General features: G+C 41.5%; 1 protein-coding gene and 1 long non-coding RNA gene across 7 annotated transcripts in view; one reads left to right on the plus strand and one right to left on the minus strand.

The window, feature by feature from the left end:
* The window catches only part of mapk8ip1b (mitogen-activated protein kinase 8 interacting protein 1b), a 156,777-nt gene that overhangs the window by 28,287 nt on the left and 105,078 nt on the right, over nucleotides 1-23,412 (plus strand). Inside the window, exon 1 of one of the 5 annotated variants that reach the window (XM_072592560.1) lies at nucleotides 6,927-7,175. The exons of the other annotated variants lie outside the window; for them this stretch is intronic. Within the exon in view, the coding sequence (XP_072448661.1) occupies nucleotides 7,105-7,175 (71 nt within the window). The 5' untranslated portion in view covers nucleotides 6,927-7,104. Of the gene's footprint in view, nucleotides 1-6,926; nucleotides 7,176-23,412 lie in introns of those variants that run through there. 5 annotated transcript variants of the gene reach the window in all.
* On the minus strand, nucleotides 843-23,262 carry LOC140493740 (uncharacterized). 2 transcript variants are annotated; one of them, XR_011963756.1, is made up of 4 exons: nucleotides 23,117-23,262; nucleotides 14,811-15,086; nucleotides 3,181-3,315; nucleotides 843-1,651 (listed from the first exon to the last, which is right to left on the minus strand). It is a non-coding gene; the product is annotated as an uncharacterized lncRNA (long non-coding RNA). The 2 variants fall into 2 exon arrangements; XR_011963755.1 differs by lacking the exon at nucleotides 14,811-15,086.

The following is a 23,412-nucleotide window of genomic DNA, read 5'->3' on the forward strand; positions in this document are numbered from 1 at the left end:
ACCTTTTCCTTGCTCCTGTCAGTCCTAAGCAAGGATTACTGCACCACAAACATTAATTCTGTGTTCCCTCCACAGATGCTGCCAGATGTGGATTTCTCCATCAATGTCTGTTTCAGATTTTAAGATCCATAATTCCTTGTTTTATTATGTCCCTTTCATCCACTTTATATGCTTCATAGAATAAATGAGCTCCCAAAGTGTCAGTTGGAAATACAAAACACATGGTTAAAGTTTGTTATTCACTCAGCTTTGTGCCATGTTGCTTTAAAAAGAAAAACTTCATTCTCTGCAGCCCAGTAAGTTAGTCATTCAGAGTCTTAGAAATTCAATAGCTGAAACCATATTTTACTGAAGTCCAAACATTGGAATTGATAGAGATCAGATATCCAGATCTGTCAGTCAGGCAGAAGTTCAGATGCTTGAACAATCTAGTGGTTGTCTAGCCTCAGACATCCCTCATTATTATTGGTATGTGGGCACTTTTTAGACTTCTTAATCAGGTTGGGAGTGAAACTGTTGGCTCGCATAATAAATCTATTCACAATCTTAAAAGACTTTCCTGAAAATTGGAAACCTGGAGTCTTGGGATTGGACCTAGCAGTTATTTGTAAGAACACTCAAGCCAATTTGGCTTAGCAAACATTTTGGTTCGAGAGCAAGTTCAAGGCTGACGCTTCAGCGATGTACTGAGGGAGTTCTGCAATGTCAGAGGAAGGTGCCATTGTTCAGATGAAACATTACACTGAGGCACCATCTTCCCTCCTAAACTAATATAAAAGCTGCTGTAGTACATTTTTTAAAGTTTCAAAAAAAATCACACAACACCAGGTTATTGTCCAACAGGTTTATTTGGAAGCACAAGCTTTCGGAGCGCTGCCCCTTCATCAGATGGTTGTGGAGTAAAAGATAGTAAGACGCAGAATTTATAGCAAAAGTTTTTTTGTGTGATGCAACTGAAATTATATACTGAAGAAGACCTGAATTGTTTAAGTCTCTCTTCTCTTAGAACGACCATGTTGGTTTCAATTCTTTTCTCCCTGGTGTATCAGACAAATGTTTATTCTTCAACTGAGTTCACTAGGAACCAATTATCTACAATGTTTCACATTTGAACGGTACCTTTTAACATACTAAAATGACTCCGTGTTCACATCTGTTTTGTAAGCTTACTATGTGCTAATTAGTTGCATTGCTTCCTACGTTACAACAGTCTATGCATCAAAAGTACTTTGATTAGCTGTAAAATGCTTTGGAACATCCTAACTTAGAATCAATTAGAATTGGATTTTATTGAGACTTGCACTCCAGCATAAGAATACATGAATATAGTGAAAAGTGTGCAAAGTCACCATTCTTCAGCACCATTTTGGTTACAAAACCAGAATTTTAATAAACCAAAAATATATATTTTTTTTAATTTAAAGAGAATCAAAAGGTAAGAAAATCTTTTGAAATCCAAAGTCTTATTGCATAAAGGTGTTTGGAATGTTCAGCTTCCATTGCAAGCACTCCGGCCTAGCCATGGCCTGGAATCTGTCAGCCTGTGAGTCGTGCAGTGATCACCACAAGGAACAGTGTTCTTGTTGCCGCTGATTGTGCTGCTGCCCAGCCTCTTGCTGCTGTGCTGATACCACTGAATCACTGCAAAAAGCTTAAAAGAAAATAATTGGTCAGTGAATTGTGTATAGGACTTGGGAGGTCGTACTGTACAGGACATTGGTTGGGCCACTACTGGAATACAGTGTACAATTTTGGCCTTCCTGCTATAGGAAGGATGTTGTTAAACTTGAAAGGGTTCAGAAAAGATTGACAAAGATGTTTCCGGAGTTGGAGGCTTTGAGGCTGAATAGGCTGGGGCTATTTTCCCTGGAGTGTTGGAGGCTGAGGGGTGACTTTAATATAGAAGATTACAAAATCAAGAGGGGCTTAGATAGCCAAGGTCTTTTCCCAGGTTGGGGGGAGTTCAAAACTAGTGGGCATAGGTTTAATGTAAAGTAAGAAAGATTTAAAAGGGGTAACTTTTTCACACTGAGGGTGGTGCATGTGTGGAAAGAACTGCCAGAGGAAGTTGTGGAGGCTGGTACAATTACAGCATTTAAAAGGCATCTGGATGGGTATATGAATAGGAAGGGTTTAGAGGGATATGGGCCAAGTGCTGGCAAATTAATTTAGGATTATCTGGACAAGTTGGACCAAAGGAAAGCAAAAATGAAAAGGAAAACAAACAAAACGGGTGGGAGCAGATGAACCCTAGACTCAGCCTGGCTACTCCACTGCCATCTTAAATGTTACAGTCATGATAGCACTTTAAACTATTGCATTATGGACACTTTCTTCACTTTTAGATCTCAGTCTAATTTTCTGAGTAGTTGCTCATGTTGCATCTTGGAAAATCAGTCCCTGGGAAATATTCCCAATTAACTGCTGTAGGTTGTTTGCAAATTGGACACTTTTTTTTAAACTTAAAGCATTGATTACCAAGCCAGATATTGAGAAATAGATGAGAACAACTTCTCCACAGATTTGATGAATATCTGGACCGGCGTGCTAATAGCAACTACAGCGTGGCAGTTGGAAGACGTTTTGAAGACTTGTACATTAAATGGTTTTGTTCTGAATGTCCCCTGAGATGAATCCCAAAGGTGATCATTAAACAGGATTTCACTGCTTTTTATAATCAAGCTGCCTGATACTGTTTTTTTTTAATCTTTTCTTTGTGAAAGCCCATGTTTTATTTTATTTCCAGCTGGGAAGCTAGAAAGTCATTGACTCAGCTTCTGGCCTTAGACTGATTGACATGATTATTCTGTTGTGGATGGAATTACTGCTATCTCTCCCACAGTGTCGTTGGGGATTTGGACACTGTAGTAATTCGCAACTACCAGACTGTCAATTATGGTAGAATGTCTTCCTTAAACTTCCACATGACCAAGTGCCACATCCCAACATTGACATGGTTATGCATGTTAGATAATCAGAATATAAAAATGTTCTTATTTACCATTGCCCATCTGCACCAAAATTGCAATAGCAATCCCACTGAACAGCTGGGAAATAAACATCCTCCTTGGTCATAGGCCTTGCACTTTTCAATGAAAATGTTCAGTGTGTTGCATTTGTTGAAGAGTGCAGAATAAATAACAAAGACAGTCAAAATGACAGCACAAGATAGATACCTACCTATAGTAAAATAGCACTGTAGATAGCACTACTGCCTCACAGTACCAGGGATCTGGGTTTGATTCCAGCCTTGTTTGGGCAGAGTTGACATGTTCTGTGTCTGTGTGGGTTTTCACCAGGTGCTCTGGTTTCCTCCTACAGGTAAAAGATGTGCAAGTTAGGTGGGTTGACCATGTTAAATTGCCCTCTAGCATTCAGGGATGTGCAGACTATATTTGTTTGATGTGAGGCTATAAGGATAAGATGGATTGGAGTGGGATGCTGTTCAGAAGGTCAGTGCAGACTTGATGGTCCAAGTGGCCTCTACGTCCACTATAGGGATTCAGTGATTCTGTATCAGAATAACACCCAGATTTGCTTTGGAATTAAATCACAAAACAATACTGCGGGTGCTGCAATTCTGAAATAGGTTCATTGGACTGAGAAATAATAGAGCATTAAGAGTGTGACGTAACCTTGCTATTCCACCAAATGCTTACTGAGGTGATGTTTTGGATAGGATATGTTCCCTCTATAAGTCTCCAGCTTTTATCTGAGGTGGAGTCATTCTAGTCATGGTTATATGGAAAGTATGGTGGTGTGATTATTTCTGGAGGTTAATGGGGTTTAATAGCAAAGAGGTCAAGTCAGTTTTTCTTGCTGCCTGTTCCATGTCCTTTTTAAAGATGGCATTTTACCTTTGGGAGGCATCATCTTACCCACTTGTAAACTGATATTTCCCCTGACAATCTGTGTCTGGGAGAGGTTTTATTTTGTATTCTCTCCATTATTACTATACACCAAAGAGGTGCAGTGTTTTCTGACCTTTGCTGCTGCATGGGTTGAGCTTCTTACCTCTAATTTTAGTTTCACTTTTTTTTTGTTGGGAATTGTTCAAAAGGTTAGGGAGATGAAAGCAGGTGGTGTCCTTTATGAGCAATGGGATCCCCTGCCTAAACTAATGCTTCTGAAGAAGCAGGAAAAGCAGAGTGTAAAATAAGATGAGGGTCAAATCAAGGACAGGAATAGAAATAGTGAGAATTAAGTGTCAGAAAAGTGACCAAAAGAAAAATTTAAGAAAAATAGAATCTTCAAAATCTGTGAGAAGAATATATTGATGTCAGGGATGAGATTCCATGGCTTCACTTATATCCAAAACAGAGAAACTAAACTGTGTGGATGCTGAAAATCGGAAGCAAAAACCAAACTGCTGGAAAAACTCAGGTCTGGCAGCATTTGTGGAGAGAAATCATTTAATGGTTTTGGTCCAATAGAAAGGTGACTGAACCTGAAACATTAACTTTCAATTTCTCTCTACAGATGTTGCTAGACCTACTGAGTTTATCCAGCAATTTCTATTAAATTGTATCCTTGTGTTCCAGAGAGGTTGATCTGCAGAGCTGTAGAACTGTTAAATGCTAGCCATAACTTTGTTTCGGTCAGAGTGGTGCTGGAAAAGCACAGCCATAACTTTGGGTAGAGTTCATTAGGTAAGTAATGCAACATGCAGCAATCTCGTGAAATTCATGGGTGCTTGAGTGATTTGTAGTGGTGACTGGTTTTGCAACTTTTGCAACTCCTGGCTCATCTCTTCTGCACACAGCTGACCTATTTACAGGGCATACAAAAAGCAAAGCAGTTAATGACTATTATTTTAACATTGAATTCTGGACCAGCCAGTCAAATTGAGGTGATGTTGTTAAACTACCTTGTCCTTTTAAAGCTCTACCAAAAAATAAGGAAAAGGAACACTAATATAATGGAATGTATCTCCTCTCAAAGATTCGTAGATCACAATTTATAAGTGCTGTAACTTAGCATACTCGCTACTCTTTTATTTTGGACAACACCTCAAAGGGAAAATTGCATGAAACATTTGCTGTTGCTGTACCTGTGAATGACAAACATGTCACACACAGAGTTCCCCTTGCTTCTCCTTGCTCTTCCCCGTGAATTTTTGGGGGGGAGAAAACAAGCTCTTCTAGATGGAATGTAGAACACAGTGACCAGTTGGCCCAAAAAGAGCAGAAAGAAATTAGTGTTCCACACTAGACCCATCATACGCCTTCATCTTTATACCCCATCAACATATCCCACCTTTCTATTATCCCTCACTTATTCAGTTTCCTCTTAAAGTTTCTTTGCTATTTAGCTTTTGTCCTCCCCATTCTGCAGGTAGAGGGCTTTCTCCTGAATCTCCCACCCAGATGAATTAGTGATCTATCTGATATTTATCACCCCTGGATTTGGATTGCTCGACAAGTGGTCGTATCTTGCCGTTAGCTACATCAAAGTTTATTAAGAGTCATATCAGACTTATTGTTAACTGTTTCCCTCTCCAAAGATTCTGCTAGAAGTGCTGAATATCTCCAGTATTTTCTGTTCGTTGCTATCAAAGTACACACCATGTTGGATTGTACAATGTCAGCTGAATTTGCACAGAGCAATGCGCATTTTTGAATTCCATACATGCTTAATTATACTGTTTCAATAGATCCCATCATGCAATCGTAGCATGCCTACATGTGGGCCAGAAGCTCTGGGTTTGTGTCCTACACCAGGACTTGGTTGCGGAAGTTGCCTTTGCCTGTAGGCAAACAGGTTTAATGTCAGCTTGTAAATCCTGATAATAGGTGGATGAATTTTCTCATCTGCAATTTTGCAGATGGAAATGACAAACCATCACTGAAACTGGCACAGCAAGTAGAGCCTCGTTTTAACCCCTCATATGAAAGCGAGCACCCCTGAAAATGTCACACTCTGTCCTTACTGTATTGGGAATGACAGGCTGAGATGTGATAAGATGAGTGTTAAGTCTCTGAAGTGGTCCGCAATCCGACAATCTAATGACTCTGATGTAAAGGGGTGATCAGCTGAGCCACTGCTAACAATTGGATACAGTGTGTGCAGCAGAAAGATTCTCAATCCAAGCTTCATTCTACTTTGTTCAAAAAGCACATGATCTGTAGATAGTCAGTCAATGTGGCATTTTATAAATTCCTACTTTTGGAAATAAAACCAGTCTGGCTCCAGGATGAGATACAAGCAGACTTGAAACATGGCCTCGCACCTAAAGTGCACTGTCTGACCTAAGGTGTCACCTTTTATTCTGATAAAACCTCACGTTATCTCAGGGCAGTGACTTGAAAGAAGTTCTGGGATTTCCATATTAATCAGTTGAAACCTGTACCTCCATTCTAACCAATTAATAGCCATCTAGGTTTGTTTCAATGCATTCGCATAAATTGTATGATCCTTTGATCTTTATTTATAAATTCCGCATCCGATGTATTCTCTCTGTCAAGATGCCTGAGGAAGGAGCAAGGACTCCAAAAGCTTGCGGTTTCAAATAAATCTCTTGGACTAAACCTGGTGTTGTGATTTTTGACTTTCAATTAACGCTGCTGTTGCACACAAGGCGTGTCTGTTAACCCTATTGGAAGATTTTGAATGGGATAACATAGTGGCCATGAATTGAGTAGAATGCCTGATGTGTTGCTTGATCCCATGGAACAGTTTCATCTTTTCCCTGGCACTCTGGCTGTGAGCACAGGGAATGCGGATTTATGCAGCTCTAGATCATTGATTAGAGTAACAGGATCTCCCACACTGCAGAGGGAAACAACAGCTCTTGGAAAATGTAACTTATTGATTTAAGCTGTAAATAATGAATGAAGATGGCTTTGCCTGCTGGCTGTGTGAGCTGGGCGAGGCTGCATTTCCTGTTTTGGGCTGGTCATATATAGAGGCTCATATCATAACCGTGCTGCTTTTCTGTGGCTGCTTGTGCAGTGAAGGGCAGGTTCTTTTGGGCTGGTGAATGGATTTGAATTATGAAGACAACCCGAATCAAGGACACTGAATGAAGTGGAATCTTCACGTGCATTTGTTAAAAGCAGTCTATTTTATGAACATGTAGAAAGAAAAGAAGAAAGTGGCTTATCAATGTCTCCCCCTGCTTCCAAAATGGATTCTGAGGAGGAGGAGAATTGGATTGAGGATCACTGGGAAGAATGGTAGGAAAACTGTCCAATCCAGTATGTGGTGATATGGAAGATTGCAGGCAGGTGGATGTTTGATTTTCTGCTAAGACTGATTTTTGTTTTGAGTTATCCTTTAATCAGCAAGTGAGCAATTTGTTACTCAGTGCATGCTGAATCCGCCTAACTTTCTCCATCCTGTCTCTTTTTTTTAATGCAGTGTATGAAAACAGTAGGATTTCCTAGAATGCTAGGTCAGAATTTCATTAAAGGGATTTTTCTTCTCTGCAATTTTCCTGAGATCCATTCTTGGCTAGGATCCATCCAGCCCCTCTGTTACAATGCAACCTCCAATTATATACATCATAGAACTAAATCTCCTCTTTCACTCTCATGAAAAGGTGTAGCGTTCGTTATGTTTTAAAATCAATTTATAAAAATTATGTTGCATTTTTCTTCCGTCATGGTAAAACCAACAGCTTTGTCTTGTGGGCAAAATCCAGGGTGTGCTTTTTAAAATTGTGCCTAATGGTGATCTATGAGATATGGTTAAGTTTCCTCAACTTGCGCACACAATAGTGACTGCTGTCCTAAAGTAAATCATGAAGCGTATGTTTGGTTTTTAATGTAGTGTAATAGAAATTATCAAGTAGTGTGTAAATAATGCTGTGGTATGCTATGACCCCTAATGCTTAGTGTAGAACTAGTTTATTTCAAAGGATATGGATCTATTGAGCCACACAAGGGATATGCTCAAAGGTTGAATTTTTCCTTGAGTCAGTAGCAAGGTTTGGCCAGTGAGGGAATTGTGAAATGAGCATTTCAATTCTTGATTTTAAAAACTGATAACCAGTGTGGGTTTCACTGCCTTTGCACCTTCTGCAGTTTTCTCTCTCTCCCACTGTTTTTTAAATATTTCTTGCTCAGTGACTTTTCACTGTACCTCCTTTTCCCCCCCCCCCCCCCCCCACCTTATTTTTTTGTGGTAACCTAAAGGGGCAACTTTTTCACACCAAAGGATGGTTCATGTATGGAATGACCTGCCAGAGGGAGTGGCGGAGTAGCCAGTCAGCATCAGATGGAGGAGAAGTCAGTGTTTCTGGTGTAACCCTTCTTTAGCCCTGAAGAAGGGCTACACCCAAAACGTTGACTTTTCCACCTCTTTGATGTTATCTACTGTGCTGTGTTCTTCCAGCTTCCTGCCTGTCTACTTTTGAATTCCAGCATCAGCAGTTCTTTTTTTGTTGTTTCTAGAGCAAGTGGTGGAGACTGCATTTAAAAAGCATCTGGATGGGTACATGAATAGAAATGGCTAAGAAGGGAAATGGGCCAAGTGCTGGCAAATGGGACTAGATTAGGTCAGGATGTCTGGTTGGCATGGAGGAGTTGAACCAAGGGGTCTATTTCCATGCTGTATATCTGTCTTCAGAGCTGTTCATCTTTCTTTTCTCTTATCTTGGTATTGAAAGATTAGAACAGAAGCAGACCACTTAGTGCCTCAAGCCATTTGCAGAGGTCATGATTGATCTATACCTCTGGTTTTTAAAAAAAATGTCTTATCAAATTCTGATTTTTAAAACGAACAATTGATCTGTCATCAATTGTTCCTTTCTGAACAGAATTCCAGACTTTCTGCATATAGCTATAGCAGGATGACGAAGGCTGCCTCCTTAGTACTGTAGCACTGCTGCTGTTGTCATTTGGATGATCTTTGCTCATCAGTGGAGATAAAGTTGAAGGTCCTGCAACACATTTTCAAAGAAGAACAGCAATGTTCTCTCTAGTGTCCTGACTAATATCACCCAATAAATTTGCAAAAACTGATCTCGTCATTATCACTTAGACATTTCTGGGAACCTGCTGTATACAAATGTATTGCTTGTATTTCTTAGTCTTTTAAAATTCACTTGATGTAGGCATGGCTGGGCCCAGACTTATTGTCCATCCCTAATCACCCTTAGCTGCTGCAATTCATTTGGTGCAAGTACCAGCCAAATGCCCTTTTAGGAAGGGGGGGCTTCTGGGATTTTGACCAAGTGACACTGGGGAATGGCAATGTATTTCCAAGTCAGGATGGTGAGTGGCTTGCAGGGGATGGTGTTACCACTTATCTGCTGCACTTGACCATCTAGATAGTAGTGATTGTGGCTTTGGAACATGCTATCTAAGGAGGTTTGATGACTTTTTGCAGTGGACCTAGTAGATGATAGATACCACTCCGACTGAGTGGTGTCACAAGTAAATGCTTGTGAATATGGTGGGTTGTTTTGTCCTGGATGGTGTCAGGCTTCTGGGCAGTTGTTGGAACTGCTCTCCTGCAGGTCAGGGGTGAATATTCTGTCACATTCCTGACTTAGATGGTGGACAGGCTTTGTAGAATTAGGAGATGAGGTACTCGCTGAGGGATTCCTACCCTTTCACCTGCTGTCACAGTATTTGTATAGCTAATCCACCTTCTGTTTCTTGTTGATGGTAGCCCCAGGATGAGTCTAGTTGGGGATTCAGAGATGGTAATACCATTGAATGTCCAAGGGCCATAATTAGATTCTGTCCTGTTGAAGATGATCATTGCTGGCACCTGTCTGGCTGAAATACTTATTACTGGATTAGTGGTGCTGGAAGAACACAGCAGTTCAGGCAGCATCCAACGAGCAGCGAAATCGACGTTTCGGGCAAAAGCCCTTCATCAAGAATAAAGGCAGTGAGCCTAAAGTGTGGAGAGATAAGCTAGAGGAGGGTGGGGGTGGGGAGAGAGTAGCATAGAGTACAATGGGTGAGTGGGGGAGGAGATGATGGTGATAGGTCAAGGAGGAGAGGGTGGAGTGGATAGGTGGAAAAGAAGATAGGCAGGTCGGACAAGTCAAGGAGACAGTTACTGAGCTGGAAGTTTGAAACTAGGATGAGGTGGGGGAAAGGGAAATGAGGAAGCTGTTGAAGTCCACATTGATGCCCTAGGGTTGAAGTGTTCCGAGGTGGAAGATGAGGCGTTCTTCCTCCAGGCGTCTGGTGGTGAGGGAACGGCAGTGAAGGAGGCCCAGGACCTCCATGTCCTCGGCAGAGTGGGAGGGGGAGTTGAAATGTTGGGCCACGGGGCGGTTTGGTTGATTGGTGCGGGTGTCTCGGAGATGTTCCATAAAGCGCTCTGCTAGGAGGTGCCCAGTCTCCCCAATGTAGAGGAGACCACATCGGGAGCAACGGATACAAGAAATGATATTAGTGGATGTGCAGGTGAAACTTTGGATGTGGAAGGCTCCTTTAGGGCCTTGGATAGAGGTGAGGGAGGTGGTGTGGGCACAGGTTTTACAGTTCCTGCGGTGGCAGGGAAAAGTGCCAGAATGGGAGGGGGAGTCGGAGGGGGGTGTGGACCTGACCAGGTAGTCATGGAGGGAACGGTCTCTGCGGAAAGCGGTGGGGAGGGATACTTGTCAGCTGTCAGAGGAGCTGGTCGAGCTGGGCACAATTACTATTTAAAAGACATCTGGATGTATATATGAATAGGTGGGGTTTGGAGAGAGATGGACCCAATGCTGGTAGCTGGGACTTGGCCAGATTTGGATGTCTGGTTCGTGTGAGTGAGTTAGACCGAAAGGGTCTGTTTCTATGCTGTATGACTGACTTTCTATATCTGTCAGCCATGGATCCTGGATGTTTTCCAGGTCATCCTACTTTTGGATGAAGGTTGCATCAGTATTTGAGTAATGTACAGTGCTTAACATCATGCAATTATCAGTGAACATCCGTAACTTCTGATGGAGGGATGGGCATTGATGCCACTGAAGATGGTGGATCTTGAACACTGTGTCCTGAGGCATTCCTGAAGAAATGTCCTGGAACTGACTGACTTCCTTCTGCCACAACCATTTTACAAAATGCCAGGTGTGACATCCTCCAGAGTAGAGGTTTCCCCCCTGAATTCGATTGACTCTGACTCTAACTCTAGTTTTGATCGGGCTCCTTGAAAACACATGACTTCCTCAACTCTCGTCTGAAATTCAGTGTTTGTATCTGTTTCAACCTCATTACAGCCTTGGTTCAGCTGAGTGACCCTGACAGGAGTCTGTGTCAGTGAGCAGGTTATTATGAAGCAGTTGTTGCTTGATGGCCCCTTCCATCACTTTACTGATCAAGAGTAGACTGTGGGGTGGTAACTGGCTGAGTTAGAATGGTCGTGTTTTTTTTTGTATACAGGCCAAATTGGGCAATTTTCCACATTGGCATCTACTCAATGTTGTAGCTTTGATTTGGGGTGTGGCAAGTTCTGGAGCACAAATCTGCCAGTGCCTCCAACCTTTTTCTTAATGTAAGTTGGATTGTGGCAGCACATTGACTGACTTGGGTTATATGTTGCTGGGTGTAAAGCACTTTGAGACACTTGGCTGTGAAAACATCTAAAAGCTTTTTTTCCCCCCCTTTTTTTTTTAGTGTGCTGTGGAGGATCCAGTCTGTAGTTGTGTAGATATCTTGCCTCAAAGGAGAGTGTAGGGTAAATTAGTGGACTATAACCTGGGGTTCTGGTTGAGATGTTCAGGAGATATGGGTATGAATTCCTCCATGGCAGATGGAGAAATTTGAATTCAGTAACAGTGTGTGCAATTGCTATGGGGGGTGGTGGATCCCATTATGATTTAGAGTGGCAATGAGTTTCAAGAGGCCGTCACATCCCTGAGATTAACTGTCTCCGATTTGGTCAGTTGCCAGGGACGGGGAGGTGGGGTTGGGTGACTACCAGAGAGGGATTTAGTGTTGAAGGAGCCTCAGCCCTTGAGCTTGTCTAACAACTTTCAGATTCTTCCTCCCTGTGTGGATGTGTGGGGGCTGTTGAGAGGGTGAGCAAATTGCCCACTGGACTGTGGTGCAGGGAGCTATTCAAGACTGGTGGGGGTGGGTGGGGGCACAGACATGTAGTTGTAAATTGTGGATAGTATAGTCAGGGCAATAGTCACTATACTTTGTGGCCAGGAACTAGTGTCCCAAAGGCTGTTTTGCCTGGGTTTGGGATCTCTCACCCAGGCTGCAGAGGAACTTGGAGGGGGAGGGGAAAGATCTACTTGCTGTGGTCCATGTAGGTATAAGGAGGAAAAAGGTTCTACTGAAGAAATAAGCAGCTAGGGATGAAATTAAAAGCAGAGCCAAAAAGGTGGTAATATCTGGATTATTACAAGTCACCCAAGCAAATTGGCACAGAATTAGCAAGATTAAAGAGGTAAACACTTGGTTCAAAGATTGTGGGATAAACTAGATCAAACACATGGTACTCTGTCACCACTCCTGGGGAAGGAGGGAGCTGTTCCAATGGGACAGGCTCTACCTGTATCCAGGTGGGAACAGCTTCCTGAGCTAAGACTTTAATCTAAATAGTGGGGTGGATGGGTTCAGTTGCGTGGAAAATTCTGGAAAAAATTTAAAGGGGGCGGGCTGAGCAGAGGTCACTGCAGAACAAGTAATAGGGAGTATGGAAGGGGTCAGGCAGCTGACCAGAAATGGCAGATAAGGGGACAGCTGTGAGAAGGGGGTGGTCAATATAGGGCTGAGTGTCTTGTACTTCAATGATCACAGCATACGAAACCAAGGTAAATGAGCTTGCGCAGATTGAAAATGGCAGATACAATAATGTGGATACCACAGAGACCTGGCTGCAAGGATCAGGGCTAAGAACTAAATATCCAAAAGTATGTGTCCCAACAAAAGGACCAGTAGATGGGCAGAGGAGATGGGTTGCCTTAGTAAGAAGTGAAACTAAATTGAAAACAAGAAGTATAGAATCTATGCCATCCAACTATGTGGGGAGGGTTTGAGGAACAGCAAAGGAAGAGGCCTCCAGGAGTAGTCAGGATGTGGGGAAGAAAATAATCAGGCATGTTAGAAAGGTGCTATTAAAATCATGGGATGACTTCAATATGCAGGTGGTCTGGGTAAATCAGGTTAGCAGTAGATTCTAATCAAAGGAATTCATGGAACATCTATGTGATGGTTTTCTTTTTGAACCGCTTGTGGTAGAGCCCACGTGGGAACAGGGCAAAAGTGAGGAAATCCGTCTGGATTAGTGGTGCTGGAAAAGCACAGCAGGTCAGGCAGCACCAGAGGAGCAGGCAAATCAACGTTTCAGGCAAAAGCCCTTAATCAGGATGAAGGGCTTTTGCCCGAAACGTTGATTTTCCCATGAGGGAACAGCTAATTCTGGATTTGCTGATGTATAATAAGACAGAATTCACCCTGCACTTTGTTCAATAGTACCATTACATCTGATTGCAGCTTCTCCCCCCTCAAAGACATGAGGAAGGAGCTGGTCAGAGTTATTTGGAAGGTGCTGGAGCAGCAATGGCGGGATTTTCTGGGGGGGTCATTTAGGACGTACAGCAGAAATTCATCCCATGGAAGGAGAAACCTACTCCTGGGTAGGATGAGGCAACCATGGGAAGTCGGGAGCAGTATAAAAGAAAATGAAGAAGCATATAACGTGGCGAAGATTAATTGGAAACCAGGGGATTGCGAATCACTTTAAAAACCAGCAGAGAATAAATACAAATGTGATAAGGGAGGAGAAAATTAAATGAGCATAGACAAGCTAGTTGTATTGAAGGACATTGCAAGTTTTTTTTTGAGATATTTGAAAGGTAAGAGAGGCAAGAGTGGATGTTGGACTGCTTAAAAAAATGAGGTTGGAGGAATCTTATTGGGGAACAAAGAAATGGTGTAGCAACTGAATCGGTACTTTGCATCAGTTTTCACAATGGAAGACACCAGCAGTGCTGGGTACGTAAGGTTATGCACCTTGGGAGAAAGAATAGATGTACAGACTCAGTTTGAAACTGGGAAAGGCTTCAGAATTCTGAAGCACAAATGGACTTGGGAGTCCTAATTCAGGAGTCTCTTAAGGTTAACATGGAGATTCAGTTTGCAGTTAGGAAGCCAAATGCAATGTCAGTATTCATTTCAATAGGGTGAACATACAAGAGCATGGATATCCTGCTGAGGCAGTTATAAGTTTTGGTCAGACCACATTTGGAAAGTGTGAGCAACTTTGAGCTGGTGTCTAAGCTTAAACCTCCTTTTGGACCCCCCTCTGAGAACAGTGCTGATGATGAAGAGCTTGCCATATGAGCGAATGAAGATTTGGGTCTGTACTCTGAGGGAATTTAGAAGGATGGGATGGGGAACCTGTTTGAAACTTGGAGAATATGGAGTTAAAAATCACACAATACCAGGTTATAGTCCAACAGGTTCAGTTGGAAGCACACTAGCTTTTGGAGCATCGCTCCTTCATCAGGTGGTAGTGGAGGGCTCAATCCTAACACACAGAATTTATAGCAAAAATTTAGTGTGATGTAACTGAAATGATACATTGAAAAATTGAGCCTGTTAAGCCTTTCATCTGTTAGAATACAGTGATAGTTTCACTTGTTTCATGTGTAAATCACAAAACTTTTTTAAAAAAGTTGCATTCTCGGGTTAGCAGTTAACAATGGTGATAGCTAGAAGGTGTTAGCCCCCTGTCTATGCCATGGTGTTTAGATTGATTCTAATTTAAAAAGTGAGATTATGGAGTTTTACATGAATACATGCAGTGTTTGAGCAAAGTACAATGTAACTCTGCAAGTACAAACTCACCCCTGTGTGTGTGTGTGTGTGTGTGTGTGTGTGTGTGTGTGTGTGTGGTGCAATGGTGGTCACCTGTAATGTGACATGAACCCAAGGTCCCACTCGAGGCCCTCCCTATGGGTACCGAACCTAGCTATCAGCCTCTGCTCGGCCACTTTTCACTGCTGCCTGTCCCGCAGTCCGCCTTAGAGGATGGTCACCCAAAGGTCTGAGGTCGAATGTCCTGGACCACTGAAGTGTCCCCCAACTAGGAGGGAACACTCCTGTCTGTTTTTGCAGTGCACATTCATCTGTTGTCGTAGCCTTTGCTCGGTTTCCCCATTATATCATGCCTCTGGGAATCCTTGCCTGCAACATATAAGATAGAAAATGTTGGCTGAGTCACATGAGTACCTGCCATGTACAAGGTGGGAGGTGGCCCCATGCACAATGGTGGTATCCATGTCCACACTCTGACATGTCTTACAGCGCCTACCGTGACAGGGTTGTATGGAGTTGTCCTAAGAGCTGGGCAGCTTGCTACGAACAATGATCTGTTTGAAGTTTGGTTGTTTTAAAGGCAAGTAGTGGAGGTGTGAGGAAGGTCTCGGTGAGGTGCACATCCTCCTTGATAACACCTCCCACCTTGTACATGTTAGACAACGTTGGCTCAGTCACACGAGTACCTAACATGTACAAGGTGGGAGGTGTTATCAATGAGGATGAGCACCTCACCGAGACCTATCCATGGTGAAGATGAGGCGTTGGGGGCCAGGGAAATGGAAGTCTTGGAGGAGGTGGAGGGTGTGGATGGTGACTCGAACGTATGTGGGGAGTTCCTGGACTAGGGGGGATAGGACAGTGTGGAGGTAGGTAGAGGTAAGTTCAGTGGACTGGATAGGTGGAAAAACTCCACCCTCCTCCCTGACCTATCACCTTCATCCCCTCCCCCACTCACCTATTGTACTCTATGCTACTTTCTTCCCCACCCCCACCCTCCTCCAGCTTATCTCTCCACACTTCAGGCTCTCTGCCTTTATTCCTGATGAAGGGCTTTTGCCCGAAACGTCGATCTTGCTGCTCCTCGGATGCTGCCTGAACTGCTGTGCTCTTCCAGCACCACTAATCCAAAATCTGGTTTCCAGCATCTGCAGTCATTTGTTTTTACCTAGTTAAATCTATATACATAGTGAGCAGAGTTTGGTTAAACGGTGTTCTCTAAAGATTCTGTAGTCTATTAAGCAACTCTCTGTAGCAGGCAGTTGAGACAATCTACTTAAACAGTGCTCTACAACAATCCACAAAAAAACTAGAAAATACAGGCCCAAAACTTTCAGAATCCATCTTGATGTTGACCGTGAAACTAACATTTTTGTCATGTTAATTTACTAAGGACCTCTTAGGGAGCCTAATACGTCATTCTTAACTGGTTATGCCAACATGTGACTCCAGATCCAAACATTGTAGTTGACTCTTAATTATCCTGTGAAATGGCTGAGCAAGCCATTTTAGTTTTAGGGCAATTTGAGATTGGCAATAAATATTGACTTTGCCTATAGGAAGGGTTTGGAGGGACATGGGTTGGGTGCTGGTAGTATGGGACTAGGTTGGGTTGGGATATCTGGTTGGCATGGACGAGTTGGACCAAAGGGTCTGTTTCTGAGACTGCCTCTGCCTCTGACTCTAATAACACTCCCTTCCCATTGTTTACAAGAAAGTGAAAAAACCTCCTGAGACAATCCCACTTCTGGCCTTCTGTTCCACTTCCTTTTATGGCAAGTAAATCCTGCTTCAGTAAGAAAAATTGCACCCAATACTCCAGGCGAGGTTACAACATGGTTTCATACAATTGCAGCAAAACATCTTTTACTCCTGATCTCATACCCCCTTACAGTAAAGGTCAATGCACCATTTGCTTGCTGTGACTCTGCATTAGCTTATGTTGGCACATTAAACAAAGACACCCAAGACTCCTTGGATGTCAACACTTCCCAACCCCCTCAACATGTTAAGAAATGCCCTTTTTTTTTTATTCCTACCAACGTGGATAATCTCTCACTTATTCACATTATATTGTCTGCTGTGTTCTTACCCATTCATTTGGCCTTCCAGACCCCTTTGAAACCTCTTTGCATTCCCTTCCATTCTCATCTAATTTTGTGCCTTCAGCAATCTTGGAAATACTAGATTTGTACTCCATAGACAAATTGTTTGCAATAATCCTTTGTAGGATTATTGTAGTCCATGAATAGGCCACTTAGCCCTTCCAGCGTACTGACATTCAATAAGATCATGGCTGTAACCTCAACTCTACATTCCTGCGTGCCCTGGTAACCTTTTATCCCCTTTTGGGGGGGGGGGGGGGAAAGGGGTAAATCACCACATTACCTTTTCAATTTATCTGCTACTTATTTTTAAAAAGTAGCTAATCAAGTACTGAAACAATGATTTAAACTTTATTGCATGTAGCAGCAAAAATAAGACCCTCAAGTGGGGGAAACTAAGTATCTCAATTCAACTTGTCTATTACCCAATTAGTGGTGGAATGTGGCTACAATGCTGTCCTTTTCTGGAAATGTTCAGGGTTCGATCCTTGTATGGCGGTGTTCTACAAAGTTCCACTAAAGTGGAAGTTCTGGTGTTCAATTCTTATACAGATTTTTATCTGTTAGGTCAGTTTATGATCTTGCTTTTGTAAAAAAAAACATGTCCTTTTCATCCAAATTACTGCAAGCATGCAGTGTGCCTTCTTATCTGAAGTAGCTTCTTTGTCCTTCATTACATTCGCCCTTATTTGTTTGAAGACACCGCTTTCCTGTAGTTAATTCCTTAAGTTCTTCTGCCAGGCAATCCATTATCCTTCTGGCATAAAGCAGTCAGTTATCAAGCAAATTGCAAAGCATTTTTTGTTCATGTAGTTTCAACTCTCCTTTTTCCCCAGATGTGACTAATTGCTCTTAATTCCTGCATAAGTTTGTCCTTGTCCTTTTTTTTTAATAATTCATCCCAGACAGCATTATTACTGCTGCTTTTTGTGAGTAACAGTTTATCTTGGAATATTCAATCCATGAACAGTTGTTAAAATTCTACCGTCTATAATGTCACACTTAGTAATCAAGAATCTATCTACCTCTGCTATTAAAAATATTAAAGATTTTGTATCCAATGCCTTTTGAGGAAAGGAATTCCAAAAGGACACTGGGACCCTCCAGTTTGTTTTTTTCCTCATCTGTCTTAAATGGGCAACCTGATTTTTTTTTTACGTTTGCTCAAGGTTGTCATATATTTTAAGTCACCTCTGACTCTTCTAAATTCGAAAGGACACTGATCTGGCCTGTCTATTCTTTCCTCATAAGGCAATCACCTCAATTCGGGTATTGGTCAAGTCAACCTCTTCTGAACTGCTTCAGCATATTAACACTAAGTACTGACTAGTACCATGGAGTATACTTCAAATGTAGGTTCATCAGTACCCTTTATAAGTAATGAATATCCTTCCAACTTTTGCATTCAATTCCTGTTGCAATAAATTTCACACCTGCTCTTTATGTACTCTTCAAATTCATTTTTCTACTTTCCTTTGTGTTTTCAGAAGATTTAGCTACTGTATCTTCAGCCTCTTCAAAATCATTTTTGTATGAAATATAGAGGTGAAGCCCCAGCACTGACTCCTGTGGCATGCCACTCGTGACTTCTGGCTCGCCTGGAATAGAACCACTTATTCCTAAACTTTGTTTCCTATGCACAAATCCATCTTCTCTTAATGCCATTATGTTATTGCTCAGATCATGAGCTTTTTATTTTCCATAATTTTTGTGGCATGTTATCAAATACCTTCTGAAAATCTAAATACAATCCATTAACTGGTTCCCCTTTATCCACAGCACCAGTTACTACTTCAGAGTTCCACTAAGTAAGTTAGTTATTTAACAATGTAGTTTTAGAACCTACCCAGGTGTCCTGTTATAACACATTCTCCCTATGTCTGATGGTAAACTAACTGATCTGTAGATTCCTACTTTCTGTCTCCCTTGGAATAAAGGAGTTACATTTAGCTATTTTCCAATCTAAAGGAACCTTCCCTGAAACTAATGAGCTATTTCGCTGACTATTTCTTTTCAGACCCAAGGGTGAAACCCATCAGACTTGTGTTCTAACAATTTACTCAGTGCTACTTCCCTGTAGATTTAACTTCAGTTCCTTTCAATTCCTGACTTAGTTATTTCTGGGACTTTGCGTTTATCCTTTCTAGTGAAAGCTGACATCAAATATCTTTTCAATTCATCTGCCATCTTTGTCACTCCATTTTGTGTAGAACTAACACACTTTGTTAATTCTCTCTTGAAATATTTTTCCTGTCTGTTCTTGTTTATGGCTAAATTTCTCTCATTTTAATTTCTTTCTCCCTTTATCGATCTTCCTGTAATTATTTTCTGTCCAATCTATGACTTCCACCTTTCTTTGTAGAATCATTTGTGCTTTGAGTTTGATACTATGACTCTCTCTTCTTTTTAGTTAACCATGGATGGTAGGTCATTCCACTTAAATTTTCCTTAATTGTTGGAAGTGGAGTATATTTATGCTGCGCTTTCTTGAATACCCCTTAAATGTTTGTGACTGCATCTGTATTGAGTTATCCCTTAACCTAAATTGCCAATTCACTTTCATTAGCTCTGCTTCCATGTTGTCATAATTGCCCTTGTATGAATTCAAAATAATCTGTAGCCAGAGGGTGGTTAATCTGTGAAAATGATCCCCACAGCCTTCTGTGGCAGTCAAGGCACTGAGTGTATTTAAGTCAGAGAAAGATCCCTGATTAGTAAGGTTTCAAGGAGAATGGGGTTGTATATCTGTCTTAGTCGAATGGCAGAGCAGATGCGATGGGCCAACTGGCTGAATTCTGCACCTCCAGTATTTAGTCTAAAACCCACTCTACGTTCCTAGTTGTGGTTTGAAAGAACACCAGCTCCAATATGGTTGAGGTGCAGACCATCGCAGTGGTACCGATCCCAGTTGTGATGCCAGTGCCTCATGAATCAGAGCTCACTGCTCCCACACCAACCCTTCGGTCACAGTAATCCAGAGTCATACGGCAGAGACATAGGGTCCATTTCTGTGCTGACCAACAAAATATCACACTAATCCCATTTACCTGTCCTTGGTCCATGGCTTACTATGCCCTGGCATTTTAAGTGCTCATTCCAGGTAATACTTAAATGTTGTAAGAATACCTGCCTACATCAGCCTTTCAGGCAGCACATTCCATATTTCTACCACACTGGTGGAAAAAAAATGTTTTCGCTGATCTGCTTTGAAACACTTCTCACCTCATTTATGCCATCTGGTCTGAGACATATCTGCTGTGTGAAAGAGATTCTTCCAATCTGCTCTGTCTGTGCCTCTCATAATTTTGAATATCTCTATCAGCTCACCCCTCTCAGCCTCCTCTGCCCCATGGAAAACAAACCCAGTCTATTTAGTAAGTCCACATTTATAGAGACTTCTCATCCCAGGCAACATCCAGGTGAATTTCTTCTGCATCCCCTCCAGTGCAATCACATCCTCTCTATAGTACAGCAACCAGAACTGCCACACAGTATTCCATCTGTGGCCTAATCAATGTTTTAAGTTGTAACAAGACATCCTTGCTCCTATATCCTTGGCTAATGAAGGCAAGTGTCCTGTATGCCACCTTCACCAGCCTGTCTACCTATCAGGGATTTGTGGATTTGTACACCAAGATCGCTTAGTTTCCTCAGTACACTGTAGGGAACTACCATTCATTGTGTATATCCTTTGCCTTATTAGACCGTCCAAAAAGCATCATCTCACACCTGGATTAAATTCCATCTGCCATTGTTCTGCCCAAAACTCAACAGGAAAACAAAAAAGGCAGTTGGCTGAAAACATCTTCTTCCTTAGAAATAATGTAATTCAGTTACTGTCAAAAACAATCCTCTCAGAACTAACCAAAATCCACCTGCCTCTCTATTTTTGTAATTTTAATTGTTTTTGAAGTGCCGTTGTACATTTTATCCCATGTGGACATAAAGTGAAGTGATGACGTTCTATGAAAAGTTGTTCAAGTCAACAGTGAACATAGAGCTACATAACACCATTCCATTCAATTCACTGTTTGAAATGTTTGGTGCAATATCATTTTGCTACCATTAATGTATGCCAACTGTACCTTCTCTGGGGCTGGCATTAATACATCACCCAGATGTTAAGACCAGGTAATAGAAAACCCCTTTCATCCTATCACAGATTTGACAATGAATTGAATGCACAGCTAATAGAATATAGAGCAGGGAGATGAGTTTAGGTGATGGATTCTAGAACAATCTTCAGCCATTTTGATTGTCCATTGTATTGTCCTCTCTGAAATCCCTATCCTTTTAAGACCCTTTGCTAAAATAACCCAAAATACATAATGGTAGCATTGTTGTCTTTGTACATAAAGTGGTATTGCTTTCCTTGAATAAGTTACAAGTGAAGCAATCTGGAAACCATAATACAAAAATGGAAACAAAAACCTTTCAAATCTAATTCATTCTTTGGGGACTGCTGTTGAGGGAATTTGAAGAACTAATTCAATTGACAGAATCTAGTGGACATTAAGAAATCTCCAGAGCTTTGCTTGCCTGCTTGATTATGTCATCAGAAGCGCTCAATGTGATTACTGATCTTCTAATTCTTTTGAGGCAGCCATTGTTTCCTTGGAAAACAGACACCATGTCGGATATAGTTGGAGCTAAGTTTATTGTTCCCACATCAGATTGTGTTCATCCACTTGTTAACTGGTACCTTACGAATTACTGTGTATCCCAGCTGTAAAAGTCGTCTGCTTAACTGGCACAATCTGGAGAAGGTGCAGCCTATGTTGGACTTCTTGCAAAGGTAGCAAGTTTTTAGGTGTCATTACTCAAAGTACACTAGTTTATCATATATGTTATGTACTGTGTGGTCCACAGTTTATAATACTGCTAAGGTGGAGTTATATGCCTTTTTTGAAGTGGCAAAGTTAAATTAAGTAAGCACAAGCCCAGATCAGTCAGAGTTTTTAATTGCTGTTTGATCAAGTATCTTAAAGATTTTAACAATTTTAGCATAAACCAAAAGGACATGACCATACTTATCAGCTTGGTTGTTGAGAGCTTGAAAGTGCAATCTCCAGTCTGCCTGCCATCTGTGTTGCCATGCCATTTCTCATGTATTGTGGGAAGATTGGTAGATGTGGCCAGATAATGAGGACATTTTCCTCTCTTTAGAAAGTCACCTGATGGAGAATCTCAACTGTGCCACATCCACTGTACAGTGCATGTAATTTCAGTAAAGGGCTGGTGATGCTGATTTTATGTAGAATAGGTCAATTGGTTTACTCTAAGAGTTTTTGAAAACTGATTCCTCTGCACTGCATTTCGATATTTCATGATTTTTAAAAACAAGACAGCCTTGTACATTTACTAACTGATTTGTAGGCACAACGCTGTCCACAGTTACTGAGTCCTTCATCCAGTCCTTTATCTCCAGCTTCAGGTCTCATCTTCATCCTCCTTTTAAAACTTAAGTTAATCACAGTTGCTTGTTTTGTAACTTGTGTTACTGCTATATTCACTGATCTGTGTTGCAACACACATTATCACTGTATTCACTGACTTGCACTGGTTCCTGTTTGGACAGCATGCATTTTTTTAAAAAGTAATCTTCAGTTTACTTTCCTATCCAATCAATCCATCAACTCCCCGTTTACTTGTTGAATGTCTATTAGTTGAAGGGCCACTTTCTCTGCATTAGTTGTTGGTAGTTGAGACTTGTACTAAACCCTTCATTCTTTTAGTTGTGGTTGAGTTGATTCCCTTGAAGATATGGAATTCTCCCTTACAGACCCTCTTGTTTCAGCAGCTTTTAGAGAGGCTGTCAAATCACTAGCTTGGCTTTGAAGAGATGTTTCAAAGAGTGGGGGTGTTTTTTCCCTTGTTCTGTTATAGTCTTCATCTCTGTTCAAAGTTCAGCTATTTTACGCCCTAACAGTTGGGTCACATGACCTCTCCGAGTGCTTCATTGATTCTCCCAGAAAAAAACAAATTTTGACCTGGATTTTCCACAGGCCAGTTAGCTTTTATTCCAATATTGATCAGAGGGTTTGTTTCCTACAGGCACCCCATGATAGCACATTCTGCATTGAGCCACCTCTAAAATATTCAAAGATAGCCAAGACCCTAACTTTGCTTATTTTTAAAGGTAAATCTAAGGCATTGTGTTCCAGATGTAATTCAATCGGTCAAAGTACTGGCTGGAAGCAAAAAACACTTTTTTTATTGTTACACTTTTAAATTAATGAACAAATGAAAGAAGAATTGAATAATGTAATAGAATAATAGTACTTAAATACTAACCAGCAACTTCCAATGTAGTTGGAACAACATCCCATTAACATATCCTTGGCGAAGGCAAATTCAATAAAGTTGTCTCAGTAAAGCAGCAGGAAGAGAACTCCAACTATTAGCTGTAGCAGCTTCCACATCCAGCTTCAAGACCCCAGCAACTACTGAAAGCTAAAACTAAAACATCTGGTTCTGTGGGAGCTTGACTCCACCTGTTCATGCTGCTTCCATTGTTCCAACTTTTAATTTAAAAAAAATCCCCAAAGCCCCTCAGGCTGTTTCGTTCATTGGCTTGAAACGAACCACTC

Source organism: Chiloscyllium punctatum, chromosome 22 (assembly GCF_047496795.1).
Source record: "Chiloscyllium punctatum isolate Juve2018m chromosome 22, sChiPun1.3, whole genome shotgun sequence".
Taxonomy (NCBI): domain Eukaryota; kingdom Metazoa; phylum Chordata; class Chondrichthyes; order Orectolobiformes; family Hemiscylliidae; genus Chiloscyllium; species Chiloscyllium punctatum.